Source organism: Sminthopsis crassicaudata, chromosome 4 (genome assembly GCF_048593235.1).
Source record: "Sminthopsis crassicaudata isolate SCR6 chromosome 4, ASM4859323v1, whole genome shotgun sequence".
Classification (NCBI taxonomy): domain Eukaryota; kingdom Metazoa; phylum Chordata; class Mammalia; order Dasyuromorphia; family Dasyuridae; genus Sminthopsis; species Sminthopsis crassicaudata.
Genome location: NC_133620.1, coordinates 474,941,356 through 474,954,710, shown reverse-complemented (window position 1 = coordinate 474,954,710; position 13,355 = coordinate 474,941,356). Strand labels below are relative to the sequence as shown.

Genomic DNA, 13,355 nt, shown 5'->3' with positions numbered 1-13,355 from the left:
AACTGGAGGGAGAGTGGAGAGCACCCACACTTCTCTTGACAAGTACTGGGACTGGGGTGGCTCAGAGTTACAATAAAGACAGAAGTGCAGAAAAGAAGGGGTTCCAGAGGAAAGGAGGCAGGGGGTCACAAAGGAAGACTAGGTATAGTGGAAGCTAATTAATGTCTCGAGCAAAGATAGAGAAGTTGCCTAAGGGCTTCTTTTAAAAACAAGTCTCAGCACCCCAGAGAAAGAGAAAAGGAATGATAAAATGGGCATTATGGGAAAATAATGTGTCATCCTCCAGGACAGAGCCTGGATCCCATTTGTGAACACAGGTAAAAAAATCATGGCCAAGAGAGGAGAAGCAATGGAACTGGGATGTTTTGGTCTGGAGCCACAAGGATCATCAATGGAGCTCTATGGCAATGAAGCCATTTCCCCCAGAATAGTGGCATTCCCTCAATTACTGTTCCTAGAAGTCAAGGTTGAAAGCCCAGGAATAGGGTGATAGTACACAGGCTGAATGGCCTGTGTGAAGATAGGAATGGAGCAGCAAGTGTTGGGAGCAAGGCCAGTTCTCTCTGGTGCAATCTGGCAGAGCTCTCTCTCTCTCTCTTTTTCTTTCTCTCTCTCTCTCTGTCTCTGTCTCTGTCTCTGTCTCTCCTCTCTCTCTCTCTCTCTCTCTCTCTCTCTCTCTCTCTCTCTCTCTCTCTCTCTCTCTCTCTCTCTTCTCTCTCTCTCTCTGTCTCTGTCTCTCTCTGTCTCTCTCTGTCTCTCTCTTTCTGTCTCTCTCTCTGTCTCTGTCTCTCTGTCTCTCTCTCTGTCTCTGTCTCTCTGTCTCTCTCTTTGTCTTTGTCTGTCTCTCTTTCTCTATGTGTCTCTCTTTATCTCTGTCTCTCTCTGTGTGTCTCTCTTTGTCTCTGTCTCTCTCTGTGTCTCTCTTTATCTCTCTCTCTCTCTGTCTCTCTGTCTCTCTCTGTCTCTCTCTGTCTCTGTCTCTCTCTCTCTTTTCTCTCTCTCTGTCTCTCTCTCTCTTTGTCTCTCTCTCTGTCTCTCTCTGTGTCTCTCTCTCTCTCTTTTCTCTCTCTCTCTGTCTCTGTCTCTCTCTCTGTCTCTCTGTCTCTCTCTCTGTCTCTCTCTCTCTCTCTCTCTCTCTCTTGTTCTCTTTATATATTAGATATATTATATTCTATTTATTTAGTTTTAGAGTCAGAAACAGATACCTGATTGTATGGAGCAGGAGAATGGGAGAAAGCTTTAAAGCTTTTCTAGCTTTCTCTCACATTTCTCCTCATCTTCTACTCTTTATTCCAGCCAAAGTGGGGGACTCCCCATTTCCCAATGTCCCCCTACTTTCCTTCCTCTCAGGTGCTCTGCCATCCACTGCACTTGAACTTCACCCTAGCCCCTATCTCTGCTAGCCCCTTGCCTTCCCTTCCTGATGTCTCCCTCCTCAAGTTTGTCCTTGGAGTGTTTCCTTGCACTGATCTGAGCCAGCGCGGTGCTCAGCATATGGAATACATGCTAGATTGAATTGATTTAGCTTATATATTACTAAATTTTGTAAAATAGTTCTATGTGAATATATCTCTACTCACCCTGTTCTCTGTTCCCCAATCAGTGTATCATAACCCCTTAAGGACAAGGTTTGTATTGTTCATTATTTTATCCCAGCACCTGGCACAGTGTACACACAGTAGGTGCTCAATAAATGAATGGACATAAAAGCAACAGTGGGTCTTAGGTTCATTGCACTTACTCCTGGCTTCTTTGAAAACCTGCAAAGCTTCTGGATTCACTTTCACTCTGCCTCTTGACTCAGTGTTTAAGACTTCCCATTTCACCAGATTCAGGTTGGCACCAAAGTCGATCAGCAGACTGACAAATGCAGCTTCGCAGCCGTGACGCAGAACGGCATCCATGACGCAGACGGGGGAGCCTCGACAGAAGCCCTGGACGTTGACAGGGCCGTGGCAGTTGAAATCGGGGTTGGCTCCGGCTTGAAGAAGCAGCTTGAAGCACTGGAGGTTGTGGTAGGCGGCACTGATGTACAATGGGCACACCACCAGGGAGGTGAGACGTCGGGAAGAAGGGGGAGGCATCCCGGGAGCCAGGTAGTGGTTGACATCCACATCCGCCCCGTACCTGCATGAGAAGCAGAAGCAAGGTCAGAAATACTCCCAAGTCTAATGGAGGGACTCTTGGAGACGTGTATTCTGCCAGGGACACAAACTGAGTAATAAAGCCGTCATCATATTCACCCTCATATACACCCAACAAGGCTGCCATTTTGGTTAACTCTACAAAGCCATCATCATGTTCACCCTCATATACACCCATCAAGGCTGCCATTTTGGTTAACTCTACAAAGCCGTCATCATATTCACCCTCATATACACCCATCAAGGCTGCCATTTTGGTTAACTCTACAAAGCCGTCATCATATTCACCCTCATATACACCCATCAAGGCTGCCATTTTGGTTAACTCTACAAAGCCATCATCATATTCACCCTCATATACACCCATCAAGGCTGCCATTTTGGTTAACTCTACAAAGCCATCATCATATTCACCCTCATATATATTCATCAAGGCTGCCATTTTGGTTAACTCTACAAAGCCGTCATCATGTTCACCCTCATATACACCCAACAAGGCTGCCATTTTGGTTAACTCTACAAAGCCATCATCATGTTCACCCTCATATACACCCAACAAGGCTGCCATTTTGGTTAACTCTACAAAGCCGTCATCATGTTCACCCTCATATACACCCAACAAGGCTGCCATTTTGGTTAACTCTACAAAGCCATCATCATATTCACCCTCATATATATTCATCAAGGCTGCCATTTTGGTTAACTCTACAAAGCCGTCATCATATTCACCCTCATATACACCCAACAAGGCTGCCATTTTGGTTAACTCTACAAAGCCGTCATCATGTTCACCCTCATATACACCCAACAAGGCTGCCATTTTGGTTAACTCTACAAAGCCGTCATCATATTCACCCTCATATACACCCAACAAGGCTGCCATTTTGGTTAACTCTACAAAGCCATCATCATGTTCACCCTCATATACACCCAACAAGGCTGCCATTTTGGTTAACTCTACAAAGCCGTCATCATGTTCACCCTCATATACACCCATCAAGGCTGCCATTTTGGTTAACTCTGCAAAGCCGTCATCATGTTCACCCTCATATACACTCATCAAGGCTGCCATTTTGGTTAACTCTACAAAGCCGTCATCATATTCACCCTCATATACACCCAACAAGGCTGCCATTTTGGTTAACTCTACAAAGCCGTCATCATGTTCACCCTCATATACACCCAACAAGGCTGCCATTTTGGTTAACTCTACAAAGCCGTCATCATGTTCACCCTCATATACACCCAACAAGGCTGCCATTTTGGTTAACTCTACAAAGCCGTCATCATGTTCACCCTCATATACACCCAACAAGGCTGCCATTTTGGTTAACTCTACAAAGCCGTCATCATATTCGCCCTCATATACACCCATCAAGGCTGCCATTTTGGTTGACTTAGGTTTCAATCGACTTTGGATATAGCCAAACTAAATGGATGAAGCTATGACCATTCTCCTGGGAAGGAAAACCCAGTAAGTGATGACATAAGACAGCTATTAGCCATGCTAAAGAATATATATTTTATGAACGTAAATCAAAGTTTTAGGGGTCCCTGCTTTGGTAAAGGGGAGCCTAAAAATATGGCAGGTTGAGGTAGGAGTGATGTCCTTCTACAGTGTCATGCCTGGTAACCTGATCAGCCCCCATGGATTCAATGGTCACCTCTATGTAGAAGATTCTCAGATTCATTTGCCAGCCCTAACTGCTCTCCTTACCTCCAGTCTCATGTCTCCACTTGTCTCCTGACCATTCAAACTCACTAACTTTCCCTTCTGATACTCCCTTCTTTACTTCCTTCTTACTATCAAGAGCCCCCATCCATGCGTCGCAAGGCCCAGATGTCACCCTCACATGCTCTCACCGCCCAGATCCAATCAGTTGATAAGGCAGGTGGACTTTATCTTCATAAGATTTCTCTTCCATCCTCCCTTCCCTCCTCTGATACTGCACAACTCTGTGCATCATCACTTCCCACCCGGACTGGTTCAGGAGTTGCTTTCTCTGCCCTGTCTCTGCTCTAATCCCTTCTCTTTTCTGCCAGAATGGATCTTCCTAAAAGATCGGGCTGTCACAACTAGCCTCATTCAATAAACTTCAGTGGCTCCCTTGTATCTTCAGCGTCAAATAACTATGCCCTTCATCATCTGAATCCTTCCTCCCTTTCCTGTGTTCTTAACACCGTACTCCCCTTCAGAGACAGAACTCTGGGCTCCAATGACAATGGTCCCATGCCTGGGACTCTCTCCTTTCCCATCACTACCTCTGCCTTCCTTCACTTTCAGCAGGGAATAGAATTTCAGGGCTGGAATCAGGAAGAATTCATGAGTTCAAATCCATTTACTTGATAGGGTGACCTTGGGCAAGTCATATTATCCTGTTTGCTTCAGTTTTCTCATCTGCAAAATGAGCTGGAGAAGAAAATGGTGAAGAACTCCAGTAACTCCGCCAAGAAAACTCCCAATGGGGTCATGGAGATACAGACTTGACCACCTTATAGAACAGCAACAAAATCGGAGAAAAACCTGAGATTATCCCCAATTTATCCCATCTATATCTTATCTGTAGATCATTGTTTATGTATTCTCTCCCCCTTTAGGCTATAACTCCTTGTGAACTGGGACTATTTTCATTATCATTGTTATTATCATTATTGTTGCTATTATTATTATCAACAACAATAAAACCAGCAACAGTGCCTAGAATTTACACAGTGTTTTAAGGTTAACAAAATTATCTTCATATATTACCTCATTTGATACTCAGAACAACCATGCAAGATAGGTACTCTTATTATCCTCATTTTAAAAATGAGGTGAGGTGAGGAAACTGAGGCTGAGAGAACAGAAGTGACTTGCCCAGGGTCACACAGCTAGTTCAAAGTCTGAGGATGAATTTGAATTTAGAGCTTCCTAAATCCAATTTCCCAGCTCTATCCACTACACCACCCAGTACTTAGCAAAATACCTGGGACATAATAGGTGCCTAGGAAATGTTTGGTGACTGATTAGCTGATTTGTAGCCTTTGGGGCTAATTCTATGGAAAGCACTGTTTCTGGAGGAGTTCATTGGGTGATCCATCAAAGGAAGTGGGAATGGTTAGGCTGGAGAAGAGAAGGCTCAGGGACATGATGTTGTCCATCCAGGAGCCATGGGATTGTCATGTAGAAACCCAGCGAGAGAAAAGCGAATTTCCAGAGAGATGGATTTCATTGGGATGGGGGGAAAGCTTCCTAGGGTTCACTGCACACTGTGCTGCCTGGAGATCAGGAAGCCAGTGTCTGCCCTCCCCCAGCTCGCCCTCTCCTGCTATCTGATGCTATTGCTCTAGTTTATTGCCCAAACCTGGACGATCATCTGCATTCTGGGGAGAGAGACTTGCCCATAGCTAGGGAAGGAGTAGAGCCAAGACTCTGAGTCCAAGTCCAAGGCCTGGGGCCACGCTCAGCCCAGTCAGCCTCTGGAGCACATGCCTGCAAAGTGCATGGATTAGATGTCCTTCCTCTCTATCCCCAATTGCACAGCTGGAGGAGGAAAGCAAGGAGGCACGTGTCCCTGGGTACGCCCTTCCGTGCTCTCACAGGGCAGAAGCTAAGTCCCGTCTTCCATCACTAAGCAAATACAGCACTGAAGGCAAAGGCAGACATCCCAAGCAGGACCAGAGCTCACTTATGGCTTTTGTTTGGAATCTCGTTCCTTAGATTTCTTTTGTGAAAGCCAATGGCTGCATGAAGGAAAGGGAGACTGATGCAATGGTCACGTGTGTGCATTTACACGTGTGTGTGTGTGTGTGTGTGTGTGTATGTGTGTTTCCAAGGAAGACCCAGCTTCAGGGCTTCAGGGGCTCAGCAGGCACATAAAAAGAGACTTTTGTTGCTCTTCAGTTTTTGTGAGACATGGGGGATGGGAGGGGTGAGGCCATCCGTTCCAGAACGCAATCCGCTTTTATGATCTCTTCTGCACTAGGCCAAGCCTATTCCAAGAGGGCTTCTCCTTTGGGAGACCAAAGAATCGCAAGCACAGCTGCCAGGCACTGGTTATTAAAGCCAGTCAGACGGCAGCCCCCACCCCACCGCACCCCTTTATCCATCTGGGCGAGCGTGAAGTGTCCGTGTGAAAAAGAAGGCCTGATCTTCACTCTCGGACCTCACTCATGCATGGTTCTCACAGTAATTTGGAGAAGAAAGGCCTCCTGGAACTGGGAAAGACCTCAATGGTCACCTGATCCAGCACCATTTTACAGATAAGGAAAGTTGAGGCTTAGAGCTTAACCATCTTGACAAGGGTCACGAGTGGAATTCACATCCAGGCCCTCAATTTCAAAACTATTCTCCCTTTTCCCCCCAGAAATCTTAAAAAACATTCTAAGCTCGAGTAACAAACAAACCGACCAACGAAATCTTCCCAATTTACTTCACATATTAAACTCATTTTAAAAAGGAGACTTATCCAAAACCCGTTAAAGGGGAAGAAAAAAAAAGGGAGGAGGGAACGGTCTCAAACTAACTCAGAGCTGGTTCGGATCTTCCAAGATATTTGTATTTTTGGGCAATATGACAATCTGGTATTAGCTTAACTGTGGAAGAGACATCCCTTCATCCCCTCATAAAAAGATACTGGCTGGGCGCCAGTTAATTTTAATTCTGAATATTTTCCAAAGTTCCCCTCTTGCTTTTAATATTGTTGGCAAACTGTGGCTGGGGAGAACTGTATAAATCAAGGCCTCTCACGCGTGCACAGGGATATCGCTTGTTACGGAGCCTTGTATTAATATTATTATTCCTAGAGAATCGAGGAGGGGAGCTTTACAACTAGAGCCTGGGTGTCCCACTGAGCTAAGTTTGAGAAGGACAGTGACGGGGGAGAAGCGGGCCCCATCTGCTGGAAAGAAGGGATGGCAAGCGATCATAGGAGTATTGATGTAAATTGAAAGGGGGACATGGGGGTTAGAGAATGAGATTTGGAGTCAGATGGGACCTTAGAGATACCTTTCCACTTTATAGATGGAGAAACTGATTCCAGAGGATCCTAGGATTTGGAATTTAGGTCAGTAACCCAGAGTAACTACTTTCTCTTCCAGGTATGGAGCCCAGGCCAAGAGAAGGCAGTTAATTTGCCCCAGGGAGAATCATAGGGCTGTCAGGGATTGCAGAGGACTCTATGACTTGGAGCAAGTCATTTAAGCTCTCTTTACCTCAGTTTCCTCAACTGTAAATGAAAATAATAACAGCTCTATCTCTGAGGGTAGGCTGTGAGGGTGTGTCAGTGCTCAGCACAGTGCCTGCACAATATTGGATGTTCAATAAATGTTGGTGTTGTTGATGTTATTGTATTCTATAAGGAGGTGTAGGACTACAAAAATAGGGATTCTAAGTCACAGAGATGGGGGCTACCATGGCAGAAATCATCCATGGCTCCCAAGGCCTTCCTTCAGTGACGAAGAACTGATTAATGGTCCGGTCTTATTGGACTCTGCTTGGGCCAGCTCGAATTAATAGTCTAGAATCATTTGAAGTTAGTCAAGATCTGCTTCTGACACTTACTTGTTACATGGCTCTGGGCAGGTCACTGACCTTGCTGGAGCTTCAGTTTCCCCTCTGGACAACGGGGACCATTACAGCCACAGCATCTGCCTCCTTGCCCTCACTCACCTGATCAGCTCTTTCAGAATGTCAGCTCTCCCCACCCGGGAGGCGTGGTACACCGGAGTGCTGCGGTGATGCCGGCTGCCATTGGGGTCAGCTCCAGCCTCCAGGAGGATCTGGGCACATTCCAGGTGCCCATTCACCACGGCCACATACAAGGCAGTCTGTCCCTTCACATCCACAAGGTCAATCTCAGCACCCTTCTGAATCAGGAAATCCACACAGTTCCCATGGCCCGCAGTGGCTGCGATGCGCAGGGGGGTGCAAGGAAGCCAGCCGCAGCACCAGACTGATTTCTCATTGATCCGGCTGAGGAGAGCGGAAACAGAAAGTTTAGCTTTGCTGCAGCAAGCCCTGAAAGTAAAGGAGGCATCTTTATATGGAAACAGACTGAACAAAGACATGGCCATGGACTAGAAACAGACAAAGGCACAGACATGGATGAGTTTCAGGCATAAAGAACTCTGAGTGGGAGGAACTTTAATGATTAATGATCTCCCTCAGAGACAGAAAGTGACTTGCTCATTGCCTGTGACTAGAATATTGTCCCTTCTTATTGCTACTTTGGGCCCAGAAGGGCATATATCGGGAGAGAGAAGAGACCTCCAAAGTCATCTACTTCAACTTTCTTGTGTCGGAGATGAGAAATCTAAGGCTCAGAAAGCAGAAGAAAGTTGCCCAAATTCACTGAGATTCAACCTAAGACTGAACCTCAGTTCAGGCTCAGTTCAGGCTCAGTTCAGATTTGCACCTGGGAAGGCTCTGGGCACCTGGCCACTTTTATTTAAGGACTTCAACAATATCTCATTTTTATCTTAGAGATTGTCTTAGAATAATCCAAGTGGCTCCAGTAAGATGAAGGAAGGAAAAGTAACCAGTTGGGATCAAGTTCTCTAAATGGTACCTGATCCATGAGAGCTCAGAGTCGTCCTATTTACCCATGGATCCCAAGATACACTTTATAGAAAAGGAAACAGGCACAGAGAGAATTAAGTGAGTCAAATTAACAACGCTAGACAAATCCATTAACACTGAGTCTCTTTTTGACCACAAGGTACATGAACTGAGGAAATTGAGGTACCCAAAGGGTAAATGACTAGTCTAAGGTCACTGCTTATTAGATATGCTGAGCCAAAGTTTAGAATTTTTTTCAAATACTGATAGGAATAGACTCTCTGCCTACCCTCTTGGCACTGGCCTGGCACAGCTCAAATCAGAACCACCGTGTGAATGAACAGCGACTGAGAACAAGGTCTGGGGGTGGAAAAAAATAATCTTTGTGATACATAGTGGGCAAGTAAGGAAAAGTGGGGCTGGAGTTGACTCTGGCTGGGCTCATAGCTTATTAGCATTGGAGACGAATCCCTTTGGTGAGGCTGGGGATGACCGCCCTTCTCAGATGAAGCTCTGATATCTCCCCTAATAAAGAAATATGAAATAACCCAAGAAGGAAGGAATGAAATGGGATTTCTAAGCTGCTCTCTAGAGACCAACTGTAGAGATAAACCATTAGAATGGACCCCCTATTGATCTATCAGTTAATAAACTATGTGACCTCATCCCAAGAAAAATTATTTAACTCTTATGGGCCTCAGTTTCCCCATCTGTAAAAAAATTAAGAGATTTGCAATTGAGCAGAGAGAATAGTAGATCTGGAGTCAGAATTTAATTCAGTTCAACATACTTTTATTTTGCATTTGGTACCAAGCATTGTACTAAGAACTGAAAGACATATATACATATATATATATATATATATATATACATATATATATATATGTTATGTTCAAATGGCTTTGAATTGTCTCTCAATTAATCAGACTGTGACTTTAGAGAAGCCCTTCTTTCTAAGACTCAGTTTCCTTATCTGTAAAGTGAAAGAATTGGACTGGTTCATTTCTAAAGTTCCTCTCAGATCCATATTTCAAGTACTTACAAAACACCTATTTCCTACATGCTCAGGGAGGGGAGAAGACAGAAAGTTTAAAGGCATGGTGACTGCCCATAAGAAATTGGAGGTGACGGCATGTGAACAACATAAAAGTTGATGTATGTAAGTGACAAATGGATCTCCAAGTTTTTTTCTAATCTCTCCCTACTCCAATCTATCCTCCACACAGCTCCCAAAATAATCCTTTTACATTTTAAAAAAAATATTTATTTTTCTCCAATTGCATGTAAAAATGGTTTTAACATTCATTTAAAAAATTTTGAGTTCCAAATGACTGGATACCCAGCAGGAGGGGAATAGCTGAATAAGTTATGGTATGTGAATGTAATGGAATATTATTGTTCTATAAGAAATGATGAGCAGGATGATTTTAGAGAGGCCTGGAGAGACTTACAGGAACTGAAGCTAAGTGAAGTATTTGTTTTTTTCTCATAGTTTTTTTTTTCTTCTTCCTTTTAGTTTGATTTTTCTTGTACAACATGACAAATATGGAAATGTGTTTAAAATAATTGTACATATTTAACCTATACCAGATTGCTTATTGTCTTGGGGAGGGGAGAGGCAAGGGAGGAAGGAAGAAAAATTCAGAACATAAAGTTTTATAAAAATGAATGTTGAGGGGCAGCTGAGCGGTACAGTGGATAGAGTGCCAGCCCTGAAGTCAGGAAGACCCAAGTTTAAATATGACCTCAGATAATTAATATTTCCTAGCTGTGTGACCTTGGCAAGTCATTTAACCCCAATTGCCTCAGGGAAAAAAGAATGTTAAAAATTATCTTTACATTTATTTGGAAAATAAAATACTATTAAAAAACAATTAAATTTTGGGCTCCAAATTCTCTTTCTCCCTTCCTTCTTCCTTCCCCCCTTCTAGAGAAAGCAAGAAATTTGATACAGGACATACATGCAAAACATTTCCATATTAGTCATGTTGCAAAAGAAAACAGAAGAAAAGGAAGAGGAGGAGAAAAGAGGAAGGAGAGGAGAGGAGAGGAGAGGAGAGGAAGAAAGGAAGGAAGAGGGAGGAAGGAAAGAAAGGAGGGAGGGAGAGAAGGAGGGAGGGAGGGAAGGAGGGAGGAAGGAAAGGAGAAAGGGAGAAAAGGAGAAAGGGAGAAAGGAAGGAAGGAAAGAAATAAATCACCCCATCTTTCTATTTAGGTGTCAGATGGCATCAGCACATAGTATACTCTCAATGTAACCATACTTTCTCTGAGCCTCAGTTTCCTCATTTTAAAAATGATGCCTTCTCCAATGCCTCTCAAGCTCTACCTGTGAGAACCCATGATCTAGCATAGCACTTAATATAATCAACAGAAACCACACTTAGAATCAAGAAGACCTGAGTTGAAATTGTGCTTCTGACACTCGCTCTAGGAGCAAGGCACTTGGCTTCTCTGAGCCTCAGTTTCCTCATCTGTAGGATGACATGTTGGAGCAGACAATGGCCAAGGTCCCTGCCAGGTCTCTAATAGGCTATGGGAACTCCTGGTATGCTCCTGGGGAGCTGAGGGTAACTGAGCTGGGACATGACAGAGCAGGATCAGAACCCATAACTCTCCATTACTCTATTCAATTCCCCACTCTGCCTTGTTCTTCTGGCCAATAAAGTCTCTAGCAGGTCCCATGTCCAGGTCTCCCAGGTCTGGGAAGCCTCATCCTGGTGTTTGGGGGCACAAAGAAGGATAGAGGGAGGTCTCATCCAGGAACCAAAGTAGAGGAAGGGAGCACTCACCTATGGGGCACAAAGGAGAGGGAGGGAGCACTGATCTGTGGGGCAAAAAGGAGAGGGAGGGAGCACTCACCTCTGGAAGCTCTCCTCCTGCAGCAGGCTGCGGATGGTCTGGAGGTCGCCCACATAGGCTGCATCGTGCAGTCGCGTGTCCTCACAGTGCTCAATGGGATGGTCGCAGAACTGCTCCCGCAGCCACTCCTTCAGATTAGGACCTGCTCTGGAGACAGGGGGCTCCTGTTAACTGGGGAAGGGCTGCTGCAGCTCCTCTCCCAAAGGCTGGGAGGCTCCTCACCAAGAATTCAATAACCGCCTTCGTCCCTGTGAATCCTCGCCTCGTGGCAACCCTGCATCCTTCCATTCCAACTCAGCAGCCCTCTCTGAGACATGTCTGAAGACCTGGATTCAAATCCTGATTCTACATGACCTTCAACTAATGACCTCTGGAGTCCCTTCCAGCCCAAGGGCGAACCTCCTGTGACCCTCCACTGCCCAGAGCCTCAGCTCTTCATGCCTGGATTACTGCAAAAGGGAACCAAGGGGACACTGGGGCTTCCAGGGGAGCAGGAAAGCCAGAGCATCAAGGCTGGGCCAGGATCAGGCCGTATCCGGCTCCACCATTTGTTCCCAACTCTTCCAGAGTTGGAGACTGAGCTGATGACACCCATGGAAACATTGGCAGGTGCCCATCCCCACCCCCTCTGAGCTATCCCATTCTTTCTCACCTAGTGGGAGATTTTAAAAGGCCAGCGGGCCAGGGGCTGGCCTGGGAGGACAGGTGGCCCAACCATGAGTTAACTGGCCCAAAGCTCAGTGGGAACATTAGGGCAGGGGGTGGTCACGCTGGGCCCAGGCCGTCATGGAAAGCAAAAAGCTGGCTTCCCAATGAGATTCCCCCTGAAGGAAGCAACATTAAGTAAGCTAAGAGGAGAGCTTATTAACAGCACCCCAACTGGAAACTCGCTCCCTCCAAATCCCCCCCATCTGGCCATGTTTCTCCTGAATGGAGGAACAAGAATCTGGGTACCTCTGGCCCACAACAGGAGTGAGAGTCTGTGAAGCCTGCCAGCATGAGCACCAGCCTAATGGCAAGCCATCCGGGGCCTAGTCCCCAGCTGCTGTTCTCCGGCTGGGTATGATGGGAAATCCACCCAAGCTTTCCAAGTTTGATTTCCTTAAGAATAGAACTGGGGAATCCAACTAGAGAGCTTTGAAGATCACTTCTTCAGGTCTCACCTGCCATCTCCCACCTGTCTGGAAGGGTCTCCCACTCACCTCTACTTCTTGGTATTCAAGGCTCAGCTCAAACGAGCCTTCCCACAGGAAGCCTTTCTTTCCCTGGTTCTCCCGCCCCCAGCCCATTGTCACTGGGGCCTCCAGTCATTTGGTATAAATTTCGTACTTACTTAGTTGCAGACATGTTTCTGCCCCCCTTCTCCCTCATGTAAACTTCCTGAAGGCCAGGCCTGTACTTTTTAATTGTCATTGTGGTGGCCCCAGCACATAACACAAAAGTCTGACACACAACTGCTGGTTACAAAAGACTGCTGAATTGAACTGAAGGGTATGTGACAATTCAGTGGGAAGTGCTATAGCGTCATGGAAGCCAGGAGACTTTTGGTTCTGACTCTGTTGCAGCCTGGCTGTATGACCCTAAACAAGTCATCTGTACTCTTCATGTCTGGGCAATTCTCTAAGATTCCAAATTATGGGAGAGGTACCAATAGGAGTTTCCTCTCCTGAACCTTCTCCCCACCAGTGCAGCCTCGGGAACAGGCCTTCTCCTCAACCCAATGTTTATCCCCTTCCCCAAATCTTCTCTTCCAAAAGGGCTCTGATCAGAACACAAACTAAAGTTCTCTGCCATGACTTGGGCTAAATAAAACT

At 45.6% G+C, this 13,355-nt stretch overlaps 1 protein-coding gene across 2 annotated transcripts in view; it reads right to left on the bottom strand.

The window, feature by feature from the left end:
• The window catches only part of ASB1 (ankyrin repeat and SOCS box containing 1), a 28,743-nt gene that overhangs the window by 13,097 nt on the left and 2,291 nt on the right, over positions 1-13,355 (bottom strand). For both annotated transcript variants that reach the window (XM_074264441.1, XM_074264442.1), the window contains exons 2-4: positions 11,542-11,683; positions 7,795-8,097; positions 1,742-2,127 (exon numbers count right to left, since the gene is read on the bottom strand). In XM_074264441.1, the coding sequence (XP_074120542.1) occupies positions 1,742-2,127; positions 7,795-8,097; positions 11,542-11,683 (831 nt within the window). The remainder of the gene's footprint in view (positions 1-1,741; positions 2,128-7,794; positions 8,098-11,541; positions 11,684-13,355) is intronic.